General features: G+C 46.7%; 1 protein-coding gene across 1 annotated transcript in view; it reads left to right on the forward strand.

Annotated features, from left to right (window-relative positions):
• Positions 1 to 16732, forward strand: part of LOC129022794 (probable phospholipid-transporting ATPase IIA) — a 57277-nt gene that overhangs the window by 13980 nt on the left and 26565 nt on the right. Inside the window, exons 4-7 of the mRNA XM_054469040.2 lie at positions 3914 to 3990; positions 5756 to 5916; positions 8823 to 8965; positions 9992 to 10104. Coding sequence (XP_054325015.2) covers positions 3914 to 3990; positions 5756 to 5916; positions 8823 to 8965; positions 9992 to 10104 — 494 coding nt within the window. The remainder of the gene's footprint in view (positions 1 to 3913; positions 3991 to 5755; positions 5917 to 8822; positions 8966 to 9991; positions 10105 to 16732) is intronic.

The raw sequence follows: 16732 nt of genomic DNA on the forward strand, positions 1-16732 counted from the left end.
GGCTGGTCTCGAACTTCTGACCTCAAGTGATCCACCCGCCTCAGCCTCCCAAAGTGCTGGGAATACAGGCGTGAGACACCGTGCCCGGCCCACAACAGTTTGATGGTGCCTCCATGGTCTATACCCCATTTGATGAGATGACTGCTCTGATCACATGCTCGAATATTGCAGCAATATTTAATTGCTGTAAAAATTTCCAAACCCTGATTCTCGGGTTCAGCATTTATTTTGTTGTGGATGAGGAACAAAGGGGTCACAGAGTAGCCCTGACCTCTGGCAGCACCACACTGTTCCAGAGAGTCAGTTAGAACTCCGTGAAATGCCTGACCATGACCTCTTGGCCTTTTGGAGAAACCAGATGGACACTGGCTGGGAGAATGGAAAGGGCTGCGTGGCCTGCAGGCTGCAGAGGGTGGGAGTGAAGAGAACCTTGAGAGCAAGGAGGGGCTGCAGAGGTGACAGCAGGGGAAGGAGGGGATCAGAGGCCTGGGGGTGGATACTTTCGGGTCAACAGTTACAAATTGGGCAGAGGATTTAAAGGAGTGGATAGTGGCGGATGGGGACCATGGTGAGCTCAGAGCATGTGCCTGTCTAAGAGGTGGTTGTTCCTCAACACTCCCTGAGTGTAGCATGAGGAACGTGGACTCGGTGTCATCAGATCTTCCACCCTTCCAGGAAAAGCCAGAGATCTCTTTTTTTTAGAATTTTTTTTTCTTGACAGAGTCTCATTCTGTCACCCAGGCTGGAGTGCAGTGGCATGATCTCGGCTCACTGCAACCTCCACCTCCCAGGTTCAAGCAATTGTCCTGCCTCAGCCTCCCAAGTAGCTGGGATTACAGGCATGAGCCACCATGCCCGGCTGATTTTTATATTTTTAGTAGAGACGGTGTTTCGCCACGTTGGCCAGGCTGGTCTCAAACTCCTGACCTCAGGTGATCCGCCTGCCTCAGCCTCCCAAAGTGATGGGATTACAGGCATGAGCCACTGTGCCAGGCTTCATTTATTTTTTTATTTTTTTATTTTTTTATTTTTTCTAGATAGGCAAGCTCCTGAATTTAAAAGTGGCCAGTTATTCAGAACCTTGAAAGCACCGTGCAGACCAAGCCAAGACACATCCGGTGTGTGCATCCTCTCCGGTTGGTGGTCTCACTGAGGATGAGGCTGGGGTTTGGATCTTGTGGAGGCAGAGCCTGTGTCCTGAGCACAAGAAGGCATGGGATGGGAAAGGCCATTTTCAGCAGCATTTGATGGCATCAAGTTTGGCTAGGCCAGGTGTGGGGGATACTCCCTTTGGGGTCCTCCTTGTTACTGGGGCCCTCTCTAACCCTGGGCGCTGGGGATTGAGGCTGAGCTGCATCTGCATAGGAGTGGATGCAGTGGTGGTGTGGTCATTCCAAGCTCCGCCCAGGCTCAGTTCCCACTGTCCAGCCATCTGCTGTGGTGACAGGGGCCTGAAGGGAGGGACTACCTGTGTTCACAGGAGCCTGCCATCTGCCAAGAAGCCACCGCAAGCTCTCCCTGGCCTGCCATCTGCCGGGAGCCTCCCTGGAAGGGAACTGCATTGTGCTGGAGAACATTGTTTGCCTGGCTGAGTGTGTTAGACCCTGGAAGGACTTCAGTGCCTCCTCCTAGGGCTCTTTGTCCAGGATGTGGTCCCAGCGCTGCGTTTGGGGGCGGGCTCTTTACCGCAGATGTGCTTCAGCCTCTTTGGATTTTTGTATCTCCTGTCAGTGGCATTCCTGAGAGTGAGAGGGAGAGAGCACAGAGAAGGAGGTGTTTTCTCTTTCCAGCAGAGACCAAATTGCTTGTATTCCTGGGATCTTCCCTGAGAGCTTGGCAGGGCTGGCTCCTTCGTGTTCCAAGTTACAGCTCAGATGACGTGAATGGAGACAGTACAAACTGCCTGCCCCCCACCACCCCCTGCCCCCGGCCCCGCTACCCGGTCCTGTCTGTTTCTCCGCTTGACTTGACTTTCAGCCTAGTGCTGCTCACTCCCTGTGATGCCGTGTTTCTTGGTTTCCTTCTTTATTCTCTATCTTTCCTGCTGTGTTGATTTTCTTGGCACACACTGAGAAGGGGAGAGAAGTGAAATTTTGACAGATACTGCCAAATTTCTCTCCAAAATAGATCACACCAGTCGGCCAGCAGTGTGTACCACAGGATTTGCTTTCTCTGCTATTGGCTAACCCTGGTTGTTCTCAGTTTTCTTAATTTTTGCCAATCTAATTGGGATAAAAATGGTTTATTTTGCATTTTTTGATTATTTACTAGATTGAGCATTTTCCTCTTGTTCACTGGCCATGTTTATTTCTTGAGTAAATTGTTGACTTTCGAAGGATTCATGCCTTTTCTTATTGTGTCTGGAGGATAGAAGGGGTGGGGGAGTTCTTAGGAAAGAGTTGTCCTTGGGACAGACATCCCCCAAATGGGCAAGTTAGACTGAACGGGATCAGACTTCACAGGAAGAATGTGCTCTAAAAAGAAGCATCTGTTTCCAAGTTTCCATAATAGTTAATGAAGGTAGGAATGTTCTAGGCACCTCTGGAAGCCTGTATGACCAGGGGCACAAACGGCAAGCCACCCCTTTCCCCAGTCTCCTTCCGTTAGAAGCTGCTGGGCCTCGTAGACCAGCATTTACCAGTACAAGTTTTGCGGTAAAAGGAGAAGGCTCTGGGTGTTCACTGTTCCATGAGGTAGCTACAAGCTCATGTGGCTATGAAATAGGGCTAGGGAGGGTAGGCGCTGTATTTAATTTAAATGTATTTAAACTTAAAGGGTTTTCAGTGGTTAGTGGCTGTTCTATTGGTCAGTATAGCCACAGATCATTGGTTTGGCCCTAATGTAAAAAACCTCTGATGTTCTCATAGTGTGGCTGTTGGGTCAGGCGAGGTGGCTCATGCCTGTAATCCAAGCACTTTGGGAGGCCAAGGTGGGAGGATCACTTGAATCCAGGAATTCAAGACCAGTCTGGGCAACATAGTGAGACCTCATTTCTACAAAAAACACAAAAATTAGCCAAGCATGGTGGCATGTGCCTGTGGTCCCAGCTACTTGGGAGGCCGAAGTGGGAGGATCGCTTGAGCCCAGGATGTTGAGGCTGCAGTGAGCTATTAATATGATTGTCCCACTGCACTCTAGCCTGGGCAACAGAGTAAGACCCTCTCTCAAAAAAAAAAAAAAAAAAAAGAGACTGGGTGTGGTGGCTCATGCCTGTAATCCCAGAACTTTGGGAGGCTGAGGCAGATGGATCAGTTGAAGTCAGGAGTTCAAGACCAGCCTGGCCAATATGGTGAAACCCCATCTGAACTAAAAATACAAAAATTGAGGCTGGGCGCAGTGGCTCATGCCTGTAATCCCAGCACTTTGGGAGGCCGAGGCGGATGGATCAGTTGAAGTCAGGAGTTCAAAACCAGCCTGGCCAACATGGTGAAACCCTGTCTCTACTTAAAATACAAAAATCAGCCGGGTATGGTGGCAGGTGCCTGTAATCCAAGCTACTCGGGAAGCTGAGGCAGGAGAATTGCTTGAAGCCAGGAGGTAGAGGTTGCAGTAAGCCGAGATCGTGCCATTGCACTCCAGTCTGGGCAACAAGAGTAAAACTCCATCTCAAAACGAAACAAAACCAAAAGTTAGCCAGGCATGGTGGTGCACGCCTGTAATCCCAGTTATTCAGGAGGCTAAGGCAGGAGAATCGCTTGAACCTGGTGGGAGGCTTTCAGTGAGCCTGTGTTGTGCCACTGCACTCCAGACTCCAGCCTGGGCAACAGAGCGAGACTCTGTCTCAAAAAAAAAAAGAAAAAGAAAAAGAAAAAAAAGAACTGAGTCTCTCAAGAAGATCAGACTCTTCTATTTGCAAGCCTGCCTGTCTGTATTAATATTTCTTTTCTTTTCTTTTTTTTTTTTTCCATTTTAGGTACTGTTGTGGGTGTTGTTCTTTACACTGGCAGAGAACTCCGGAGTGTCATGAATACCTCAAATCCCCAAAGTAAGGTGTGTACGAGGTCGTGGGGTACATTGACCGGCTGTGGGCTGGTTGGTTCTGGTGGGTGAGTGACGAGATATTAAAATAGGAACACCTAAGAGTGATATTTATACAGACATCCTATCTTTTTATGCATATGCATGTGTGTGTGTGTATACAATAAATACATATACATACACATATGTAATACAGTACATAAATACGTAGTCACATGTTTGTGGATATATGACATTTTTTGTGCCTTTTTTTTTTCTTTTTTTTTTTGAGACAGGGTCTTGCTTTGTTGCTCAGGCAGGAATACAGTGGCTTGATTTTGGCTCACTGTAACCTCTGCCTCCCGGGCTCAAGCAATCCTCCCAATTCCACCTCCTGAGTAGCTGGGACTATAGGCACATACCACCATGCCTGGCTAATTTTTGTATTTTTATTAGAGATGGGGTTTCACCATGTTGGCCAGGCTGGTCTCAAGCTCCAGACATCAAGTGTTCCTCCCTCCTCGGCCTCCCAAAGTGCTGGGATTACAGGCATGAGCCATGGCGCCCAGCATTTTTTGTGCTTTTAGGTTCAACTATGGAGCACGTACCATTTGCACGCCTTGTGTTTCACCCTTCACATGCATCTCATTTCATCCTCATAACAGCCCTGTGAGTGCAGTGCTTCCTTTATCCATGAGAAATGGCTTCAGGAAGCACTGTGCCCTGTCCAGGCTACACAGTGAGGACGGGGCAGGCCCATGTGATTCAAACTGTGACCCGCTGTCCCAGCTTACCCCTCCTCCAATTTTTAAGAGTCAGAACGTTACAGAATAATGTCTTTTGTCAGTAGCAGGAAAGAATGCTGTGTCTCCTAAACTTCAGTCGTGGTCGCTCCACCATTAGACGTTATAGCCATCATTACAACTATAAAATTGTTTGTTTAATGTTTTAGCCTTATCCTGGGGCATATTTCTATGAAGTTATGGATATGATTTGCTACTTTTTAAAAGACTACACATGAAAATAAATGTATTATTATTAAAATAATAATGTCCAGGGCTGGGCATGGTGGCTCACACCTGTAATCTCAGCACTTTGGGAGGCCGAGGCAGGTGGATCACCTGAGGCCAGGAATTGAGACCAGCCTGGCCAACATGGTGAAACCCCGTCTCTACTAAAAATACAAAAATTAGCTGGGTGTGGTGGCAGGCGCCATAATCCCAGCTTATCAGGAGGCTGAGGTAGGAGAATCGCTCGAACCCAGGAGGTGTGAGCCAAGATTGTGCCCTTGCACTCCAGCCTGGGTGACAAAGCGAGACTCCATCTCTAAATAAATAAATAATAAAATAATGTCCATTAATGCACCACCTAAAAATCAGGTGCCACCACTGGTGTGCGCCCCAGACTTTCAGGCACTACCGAGTTGGTGTCGGGTAGGGTGCTAAGAGTTTAGGATCTGAGTCATTTTACAAGGCCAGGGGCACTCTGCAGGGTGGTGGAGGCTATGCAGTGCACAACCCAGCCAGCACAGCGGTAACTCGCTGATACATTTCCAAGTGTAAATCTTCTTTAGTTGTAAACATTTTTTTGAATTTTCAGAATTCTTTGAGTTCCCTTGGATGCCTGTTATGAACTCCAGCCCATGGAAGCACAGTGTTCTTAGACCAAAGATATGAGGATCGATGGATCCCACTGTCCTACCTGGGGTAGAGGTGTTTGCAGGGGAAGGAGCAGCTCTCCGGCAAGCTGTGAGTTGCACCAGCTAATCTCAAGCCCTGGTTTGTGCTTTGTCCCACAGATCGGCCTGTTCGACTTGGAAGTGAACTGCCTCACCAAGATCCTCTTTGGTGCCCTGGTGGTGGTCTCGCTGGTCATGGTTGCCCTTCAGCACTTTGCAGGTCGTTGGTACCTGCAGATCATCCGCTTCCTCCTCTTGTTTTCCAACATCATCCCCATTAGGTAAGCAGGCGACGAGCTTGAGTTTGGCTGCTGTGACTCCTTCTTCTCTTTACTCATTCAAAGATGATGGTTCTGTGGCTTTTATTATTATTATTGTTTTTTGAGATGGAGTTTTGCTCTTGTCGCCCAGGCTGGAGGGCAGTGGTGCGATCTTGGCTCACTGCAACCTCCACCTCTCAGGTTCAAGTGATTCTCCTGTCTCAGCCTCCTAAGTAGCTGGGATTACAGGCATGTACCACCACGCCTGGCTAATTTTTGTATTTTTAGTAGAGATGGGGTTTCACCACGTTCGCCAGGTTTGTCTTGAACTCCTGACCTCAGGTGATCTGCCTGACTCGGCCTCCCAAGGTACTGGGATTGTAGGTGTGAGCCACCGCGCCCATCGGCTTTTAGAAGGAGCAGATCTGTTTGTAGAGTGAGGACCAAGAGCAATCAGAGTCAGGAGTGTGAACCACACTGAGTCTCTAGCACCAGAAGATCACATTCCTCCACAAGCCATCCTTTCTTGAATCAGAGATCTTTCCTTGCCTTGTCTCCCTATGCTAGGGATGCCATTTAGATCTCCTGTCATCAGCCAGCTCTGCAAGGTTGATAGTGGCTGTCGGGACTGCTGTGTTGAGAAGGATTCTGAGCCTGCATCTGGGCTCAAAGGGAAATGGTGTTGTGATTGACAGCAGTGTCTGCTGTAGGTGTGCAATGAAAGCTTGGTGGCACATGCCAATCATTTGCCTCCCTGATTTGGAGGTTGAATAAATGGTTATTTATTTATTTTTGAGATGCAGTCTCGCTCTGTCCCCCAGGCTGGAGTGCAGTGGTGCGATCTCAGCTCACTGCAGCCTATACACCCTGGGTTCAAGTGATTCTTCTGCCTCAGCCTCCCGAGTAGCTGGAATTACAGGCTTCTGCCACCACGCCTGGCTAATTTTTGTATTTTTAGTAGAGTTGGGGTTTCACCATGTTGGCCAGGCTGGTCTGGAACTCCTGACCTCAAGTGATCCACCCGCCTCAGCCTCCCAAAGTGCTGGGGTTACAGGTGTGAGCTACTGCGCCTGGCCTGGTTTTTTAAAGTGATATAAATAATAGATTTTCATAGTAGAAAAAAATGAAAGCCCATATTAGCAAAAGAATAAAATATAAATCACCTCTGCTCTCACTACCAAGGGATAATCATTGTTAATACTTTGGGATATGCTTTTTTCTAGAGTGCTTTTGATTTTAGAAAAAGGGGAGTTTGGTCTACTAAAATCTGCCTTTACAAAAAAATTGGAGCAGTGTGTTTTGAATAACTTTTCACATCACTTGTATGTGTGTCCCATCATTTTTTAGAGCTTCTCTGTGATGTGGGTTAGCAGTCTACTTTTCCCCATATTGTTCTGTTTGCTTCTACTTTTTCCCCATAATAATTAGTAAATATTAAACTACATATTTTTTTCCCTGAAACTTTCAGTGCTTATACTCTCTCTTATACTTGACATATTATCTTATATTTTGTCTTGCTATTTTGCATATTTAGATCATCTTGGTGAGAATTTGTGTTTTTCTGGGGACAGAGATTGTCGTTTTGTGTAAGATAGTGTGACAAGGACAGGGGGATTGTGCCCAAGTCAGCATGCTCTGGATAGTGGATTCAGAGGATAAATACCTCCACTTTAGTGACTTGACTGCTAGCAAAACAAGTATTCGATCTAAGTGACCTGGTAGCCTTCAAAGTTCTACCTGTAACATGATAAAAAATTGGTGAGTCGACTCTTCATTTGTCCCAGGGCTAGCCAGTAAAATGGCAAGCAATTTGATTAGTTTATAGGATGTTGAATTAATGTGAAGACTTCTATTTACTTTGTGCAATAAAATTAAAGTTCAAAATGAATATAATACATACAATGGAATACTCTTCAGCCTTCAAAAAGAAGGAAATTCTAATGCACCTTACAGTGTGGGTGAACCTTGAGAACTTTATGCTAAGCAAAATAAGCCAGAAAAATAAGCCCCCCAAAAAGTCAGAAAAAGTGTATGATTCAACTTACATGCAGTGTCTAAGGTAGTTAAATTCTGGCCAGGCACGGTGGCTCACGTCTGTAATCCCAGCACTTTGGGAGGCCAAGACGGGTGGATCGCTTGAGCCCAGGAGTTTGAGACCAGCCTGGGCTACATGGTGAAACCCCATCTCTACTAAAAATACAAAAAATTAGCCGGGCATGGTGGCACATACCTGTAATCCCATCTACTCTGGAGGCTGAGGTGTGAGAATCGCTTGAACCCAGGAGGCAAAGGTTGTGGTGAGCTGAAAAAGCACCACTGCACTCCAGCCTGAACAACAGAGTGAGACTTCGTCTCAAAAAAAAAAAAAAAAAAAAAAAGTAGTCAAATTCATAGAAATGTAAGTAGAGTGCTGGTTGCCAGGGGCTGCCAGGGCTAGGGTTGGTGAGGGATGGGGAGTTATTGTTGAATGGGTGTGGAATTTCAGTTTGGGAAGATGAAAGAATTACGGAGGTAGATGATGCTGATGGCTGATAACAATGTGAATGTACTCAGTACTATAGAATGGTAAATTTCCTGTTATGTATATTTTACCGCAATTAAAAAAATGAATATAGCATCAAAAATATATTAGCTTAAGGGATCAGTAATTTTTCTAAAAGGTGAGATGGAAACCACTACCCTCTCTGTATTTTAAGTGACTTCAGTCCATAACATGAGCTTTGTGACAATAATGGATTTGTTCCGTGTGTGACTTGATGGTGGTGCTGGCTCTTGCTGAGTCTGTGCGTTCAGCTCCAGCAGTGTGCTTCTGCAGGCAGTGAGTCCGGATGCGATGGCACAAATGTGTTTACAGTCCATGTTTTTATAAAGATACAAGGAGCCTTACATCTTTCCTGTTAACCTGTTTGCTCTGGTTTTGTGACTAGTTTGCGCGTGAACCTGGACATGGGCAAGATCGTGTACAGCTGGGTGATTCGAAGGGACTCGAAAATCCCCGGGACCATGGTTCGCTCCAGCACGATTCCCGAGCAGCTGGGCAGGATTTCGTACTTACTCACAGACAAGACAGGTGAGCTGCTTTCTGGGACCTACACAGGATTCCCGGTGAGAGAAGATGCCTGAGGGCTTTGGCTGAAACTCTTGGGCTCTCGCTGGACATATGAGAGATGTGTGTTGCTGCTATTTTATTCTCTTCATCTTTTGATGAAGATTCTTTGGTGATGAAGATGATGATAACAGCAGCAAACCCTTACTGAGGGTGAATTATGTGCAGAATACAATTCTGGGGAGTTTCAGTGCGGTCATTCCTTCAGTCCTCACCCGAACCTTGTGAGTTAGGTAGTGTTTCTGTCCCCCTTCCACAGATGAGGAAATGTGGCCCAGAGAGGGTAAGTGACTTGTCATGGGCTCACAGTAGCCAAAGCAAGCTTTAACTCAGGCAGTCAGGCCTGATCTCTGACCACACCCTGATACTGCTACACAGCTTAATGCCTGTCCAGGCATTAGGCTATCAGAGTGGTGAAGAGCAAGGATTGGGAGGGGGAAGATCTAGTTTAAGCCTTATCTCTACCACTTAATGTCCATGGGGTAGAAGGGAAGATAATGCAAAGATCCTGGGCGGCTCACCAAATCAGAGAAAAATGAGGTTCTGGAAGGAGAGCAACCAGGAAAGTTCTGGACAAGTCAGCATTAGGACCCTCCAGGTGCTCTCTGCAGGGCTCTGCCATTAGGGATGTATCTTTCTACTCAAGGGTCAGAATCCTTCAAGATAGAATCTGATTGCTCTAGTGTATGTCATTTGTCACCCTCTTGGCCAACGGAATGGGCCAGGCCCCTGATTGACAGTCCTCTTGGGCCACCTTAGGGAATGGGCATGGTGTGGTTAATTTCCCCTGGGAAAGCTAGGAAGCCATTTTCAAAAGGGGAATGGGATTCTAGGCAGTCAAAACACTGCAGGTGTCTACCCCAGCAGGGACAGTACTGACTGCAGTGTGTGACATACAGCAAACTCTCCAAAGACGGCAACTGTCATTACTGTTAATAGTAACAGACATCCTGAGAGACAGGCCGGCCACTCATTTGTCTCACGTTTTAGGCACTCTTACCCAGAGCGAGATGATTTTCAAACGGCTCCATCTTGGAACAGTAGCCTATGGCCTCGACTCAATGGATGAAGTACAAAGCCACATCTTCAGCATTTACACCCAGGTAAAGCTTTCCGTTTCAACACCCAAAACAATTCCTTGACATTTTTTTTAACAGCTATATTGAGATATAATTCACAATACCGTACAATTCACCCTTTCAAGAGTACAATTCATTGTTTTTTTTTTAAGCATATTCAGAGTTGAGCAACTGTCACTGCAATCGATTTTATGTTTACCCCAAAAAGAAGCCCTCTACCCATCAGCAGTCACTCCCCACTACCTACCTTCTATACCCATGACATCCACACTTCCTTTACACTTTGAATAAAATTGCAGTTGGGGTCCTTCCCCATCTTCCTCATCTTCAGTGCTAATCTGCTCCTCTGAAGTGCTGATGGACATTAGGAAAAACCTGTGAGAAAATTATATGCCCAATAAACAGAACCAGAAGGAACCTGCTGGTTGATTATACTTCAAGTTTACAACCATGTTGATGTTTTCCCTTTCCCTGGCTATGAGCCGGAGCACCAATAACAAATGGTCTGCTTATGAAATAATCATGACGTTATTGATTACCTTTAGTTTCTCATCTACATTCAACTCAACAATCATGAAGAAGAAATTAGTTCATCAGAGATGACTTGCAGTTTATCTGTTCCTACCTTTATTTTTCCTACCAAGTTTCCCAAAACCAGTCACTTTTCAGAGAAAGTATTACTGGCAAATAGCCTAATATTCCTAAAGTGTTAGACTTGTGGGTCCCCATCTTGGCTGTGTGTCAGAATTGCTGGTGGTGTTTCAAAACAAAACAGAACAAAAACGAGACATTTATTTGGGCTTGATACCCTGGAGATTCTTACTCATTAAGACTTAGGGCAGGGCGTGGCTTTGGGTTTTAAAAGTAAGACAAACACACCCCTTGCTAATTCTGAGGCACATCCAAGGCTGAGCCAGACTGCATTAGACCAGCTCCATGTTGCAGCACTTGTTTGGTGATAACAAGAGAATAAGGAGGTCATATTTTGCTTAAATTCGTCGAAATAGAGAACATTCCCATAGTCAGAAGACCAGTAAGAAATATGAATGAATTATCTCTGTATACAGGTTAAAGGCAGAATCCCTGAATACTTCTTGATACGGTCATAATTGACATTTAATTTTCTGGAACATTAGTCAGTGGGCTGGATTTCCAGGCTGTCTCCTGAAAATGGCAGAACAGGGGACAGTGTGACAGTGGGAGTGGATGTTAAGTTAGAACAGCTGACTTGACACAGTTCTTGTCATCATCTACAACCAGCAACAAAGCCCTTGTTGCTGTTCCAGGCTCCATGGGGAAGCGTCATGGCTGGTCTCCAAATGGATCCATGGACCTTTTTCAAAGATGTACGTTAGCACCATTAAGAAATCACGAGGAGCTTCCCTGAACGGGGAGGATGTGCCGCACAGCCCCCGTTTCCTTTCTGTGTCTTTGACCGTCTTCCTCTGCGTGGTGATTTGGGGTTGGTGTCTCTGGGGCTCGGTGCTGGACTCTTGTAAAGTTGCTCCCGGATGGCCCCTCACCCTGCTTCCATCGCTCTGTGGATGCTGATGGCTCTGTCTCCATCTCCATCTCTAGGCCTGACCTGGAGCTTTGGATTATAATGTAGCCGAATGTTTGGCATTGCTGCATGTGGCTCATAAGGATGCCGTACCTGGGACCCCTCCTGACTTTCTTCCCTCATCTCCTAAACTTATTCTCTCCCAGGGCTCCTTGTCTCAGTGCACACCACGCCCTCCATCCTGGTACCCTCGTCACCCCAGCTGACAGCCACTGCCCCTTCTCCAGTACCTGCTCCCACCCAATCACTAGATCACCCCTTCGGCCTTTTTTTTTTTCTTCTCCCTTTCTTCCCTTCCTTCCCTTCCCCTCCCTTCCCTCCCCCAGCCCCTCCCCCCTCCCCTCCCCTCCCCTCCCATCCTCTCCCCTCCCCTCCGCTCCCCACCTCCCTTCCTTCTTTTGTAACAGGGTCTCGCTCTGTCACCCAGGCTGGAGTGCAGTGGTGCAATCATAACTCACTGCAGCCTCAAACTTCTGGGCTCAAGCGATCCTCCCATCTCAGCCTCCCAAGTAGCTGGGACTACAAGTGTGTACTGGGTATGCACCATCACACCTGGCTAATTTGGTTTATTTTTTATAGAGACAAGGTCTCACTGTGTTGCCCAGGCTGGACTTTAACTCCTGGGCTCAAGTGATCCCCTCACCTCCCAAAGGCTTCCCAAAGTGTTGGGATTACAGGCATGAGCCACTGCACCCAGCCACCTTTGGCCTTTCGTCTTCATCCCTTCTTATTCACTCAGCAAGGTGACCCCCTCCCTCGCCTGTCTGCCGTGACCCCCTGCACAGGAAAGCTGCCCAGCTTTCCTTCTTGCCCTCTTCTCAGGAGCCTCTCCATACCATCAGCTCCGTGGTGGAGTCTGAGACTTCCAGTGGGGTCTAGCCTTGGTCTTCATCCCCTCCCCTTTCCCGCAGTTCAGCCTTCCAGGCAGGGTGAGCTGCCTCATTTCTGTGTCTTAAATTAGACCCTTCCCTTGGAGCCACCAACCCCAAATGCCCACCAGGCTCCTTCTTGGGGGGCTCATTGATTGGATTGTCATGCATATCAGCACCCAGCTGCATGCCTGTATAGCCCCCAGCCCCCTTTCGGCTGCGCTGACTCTTGATGGTTATATTAGACAGCTTCACAGGTGGCGGTGTGTGCATCTGGTGGGAGTTACACCCATGCCATGTTGCTGGTATTTTTAAGAGCTCCTGGTGTTTACAGAAGCCGTCCCATCTCAGGATATTTGTGTATTTTAGCTTTTATGGTTCATTTTTGGCTTAGCACAGATAACACTCTGTAAAGTGTTGGAATTCAGAAAACCACACTTCTTACCGTGAACCCCACCTCATACTCCTTCCTTAGGGGAAGCTCATAAATCAATTTGCCCATTCCGGCCTTGAGTCTCACATAGCTGTGTGTTGTGGGGTTAGGGTTAGCTGTGCGAGGCTGGGGTGAGCTCAGAATTCCAGTACAGATCTACCCAAGTGAGGCTGTGTGCATCTTTCTCTCGTGATGTCTAAAAATCCTGGCATAAGCACAGGAACACGTGTGTGATGGGACATATGGAAGCTTTTGCATGCTTTTTTAAACCCAGTTTTATTGAGGGATGATTTACATACCTGAAAGTTCAGCCATGTTGAATACACAGTGTGGTGACTTTTAGTAAATTTACAGCTGTGGAACCATCCCAAATATCTGATCTTAGAATATGCCCACCACCCCTGCTCCCATTGCAGTCACTCCTCCCAACTTAGAGCTTCGTAAGGGGTTCTCATACCAGTGGTTCTTTCTTCTTTTTCTTTCTTTCTTTTTTTTTTGAGACACAGTCTTACTCTGTTGTCCAGGCTGAGGTGCAGGGGTGCGATCTCGGCTCACTGCAACCTCCACCTCCCGGGTTCAAGCAATTCTCTGCCTCAGCCTTTCTAGTAGCTGGGATTACAGGCACCTGCCACCATGCCCGGCTAATTTTTGTATTTTAGTAGAGACAGGGTTTCACCATGTTGGCCTGGCTGGTCTCAAACTCCTGACCTCAGGTGATCCGTCCGCCTTGGCTTCTCAAAGTGCTGGGATTACAGACGTGAGTCACCATGCCCGGCCCAGTGTTTCTTAAAGTACAGCCTTTGGAACCCCTGGGCTAGATCACTTGGGCCAGGGTCAGGAGCACAAGGAGTGGTGCCCAGACCTGCAGTTTTAACAGGTGAACCAGGTGTTTCCAGAGTACAGTAGTGTTGGAGAACAGCTGCTGTGAAACTGAGCTTCATCCCTGTTCAGAGCATGGGTATCTAAACCTGTGGACTCCAAGGAAGAGTTTGCAAGATGACCCACTGGGGTACAGGAAGCACCTCTTTATATTTCAGTTTCATCTCCAAAATTAATGCAAAATTAAAATCTTACTAATACTATTGAGGTTGACCCAGGAGCCCTCACTCCATGTATCAGACAGGTACTTGTCAGGTCCGGTCCTTGAGGTGTCCTGCGGAAGGGGCTGGAATTCCACAGTTGTTTATTTTCCCAGTGTTGAAATGTAGGCCGCAGTTTATGAGTGTCCAGGTGACTTGTTCTAAGGATGTGGTTGAACTAAACTGGCCTCATAAAGAGAGCAGGTGGTTTGAAAAGATTCCTGCAGGAAAGCTTCAGATTATTAATACAAGGCCAAGTAAGAAAATGGCCAACACATTAGGAGAGAAAACTGTAACCAGCTAAGGACTTGTGATGATTTTTCCCCTGGGTTATTCATTTACTGGTACTGTTTTTTTTTTTTTTTGAGACAAAGTCTCACTCTGTCGCCCCATCTTGGAGTGTAGTGGTGCTATCTTGGCTTACTGCAAACTCTGCCTCCTGGGTTCAAGAGATTCTCCTGCCTCAGCCTCCATAGTAGCTGGGATCACAGGCATGTGCCAACACACCTGGCTAATTTTTTTTTGTATTTTTGGTAGAGACGGGGTTTCACCATGTTGGCCAGGCTGGCCTCGAACTCCTGATCTCAGATGATCCACCTGCCTCGGCCTCCCAAAGTGCTGGGATTACAGGCTTGAACCACCACGTCTGGCCATTTACTAGTACTTTTAATGGAAAAAGGAGATACAATTTAAAAACCATAAAATTTGCTATTTTAAGCATATGATTCTGTAGTTTTTAATATGTTCACAATACTGTGCAGATATTGGTACTGTCTAATTTTAGAACATTTTTATCACCCCTAAAAAGAAAGCCCACATCCCTTGAGCTCCCAACCCCCCCTGCTCTATCCCCCCAGCTGTCAGTCTACTTTCTGTCTCTGGATTTGCCTGTTCTGAACATTGCCTATAAATAGAATCAAACAATATGTGACCTTTTGTGTCTGGCCAGTCTTCCGTTTAGCAGAGTATTTGCAAGGTTCTTCCTGGTTGTAGCAGGTGTATGTACTTTATTCTTCTTTGTAGCTGAATAACAGGTATGACGATTTGAAATTTAAATTTAGGCTGGGTGCGGTGGCTCACGCCTGTAATCCCAGCACTTTGGGAGGCCGAGGTGGGCAGATCACGAGATCGGGAGTTTGAGACCAGCCTGACCAACATGGTGAAACCCCATCTCTACTAAAAATACAAAAAAAAAAAAAAAATTAACCAGGGGTGGTGGCCGGCACCTGTAATCCCAGCTACTCAGGAGGCTGAGGCAGGAGAATAGCTTGAACCCGGCAGGCAGAGGTTGAAGTGAGCCGAGATCACGCCACTGCACTTCAACCTGGGTGACAGAGCGAGACTCCTCTCAAAAGGAAAAAAAAAGAAATTTAAGTTTAAATCTATAATTCTCAGTGCTCCTTACCCCGAGTATATGTTATTTTGAGATATTAGCTAATTGTGTGAGAAATGCTGTTTTCCATTTTGTTTTCTTATTCATTTTTATTTTTAGTTTTTTGAGACAGAGTCTTACTCTCTTACCCAGACTACAGTGCAATGGTGCCATCACAGCTCACTGTAGCCTTGACCTCCCAGGCTCAGGTGATCCTCCCACCCCAGCCTCCCAAGTAGCTGGGACCACAGGCATGTGTCACCATACCTGGCTAATTTTTGTATTTTTTGTAGAGAGGGTGTGTTACCATTTGCCCAGGCTGGTCTCGAACTCTTGGGCTCCAGCAATTAGCCCACCTCAGCCTCCCAAAGTGCTGGAATTACAGGCATGAGCCACTGCAGCCAGCCCTGTTTTTCATTTTTATCATAGGACTTTAGAATTTTTTTCTTGTTTTATAATGTTCAATAGTACAGTATTTATACAAAGATCAATATATATAGATGGAAGGTACTTGAAAAACTTTTCCTGCCTGGCATGGTAGCTCATGCCTGTAATCCCAGCATTTTGGGAGGCCGAGGTGAGCGGATCACCTGAGATCGGGAGTTCAAGACCAGCCTGAGAACATGGAGAAACCCTGTCTCTATTAAAAATACAAAATTAGCCGGGCGTGGTGGTGCATACCTGTAATCCCAGCTACTCGGGAGGCTGAGGCAGGAGAATCACTTGAACCTGGGAGGCGGAGGTTGCAGTGAGCCGAGATGGTGCCATTGTACTCCAGCCTGGGCAACAAGAGCGAAACTCCATCTCACAAAAAAAAAAAAAAGAAAAACTTTTCCCAATATGTTACATGATCAAAATATTTCAAGACAACTAGTCTGTATTACCTAGAGCTTGTGGTAGTTTATTTTACTCTTCCCAGCAAGTGGAAATATCTTGAATTCTTGTTAATAGATGCATCTGAGGAAAACATGAAGGACTACAGAAAATGGGAGCCTTGTGGTGCCCTGCCCAGAGACACGTGGCCAGCACGTCCGCCTGTTTCTCTAGCCTGCTTTGTACACATAAATTCATATTTTAAACCATAATTGGGGCCGGGCTCAGTGGCCCATACCTGTAATCACAGCACTTTGGGAAGCCAAGGTGGGTGGATCACTTGAGGTCAGGAGTTCGAGACCAGCCTGGCTAACATGGCGAAATCCTGTCTCTACTAAAAATGGAAAAATTAGGCCGGGTGTGGTGGCTCATGCCTGCAATCCCAGCACTTTGGGAGGCCGAGGCGGGTGGATCACAAGGTCAGGAGATGGAGCCCATCCTGGTTAACATTGTGAAACCCTGTCT

This window comes from Pongo pygmaeus, chromosome 23, assembly GCF_028885625.2.
Source record: "Pongo pygmaeus isolate AG05252 chromosome 23, NHGRI_mPonPyg2-v2.0_pri, whole genome shotgun sequence".
Classification (NCBI taxonomy): Eukaryota; Metazoa; Chordata; class Mammalia; order Primates; family Hominidae; genus Pongo; species Pongo pygmaeus.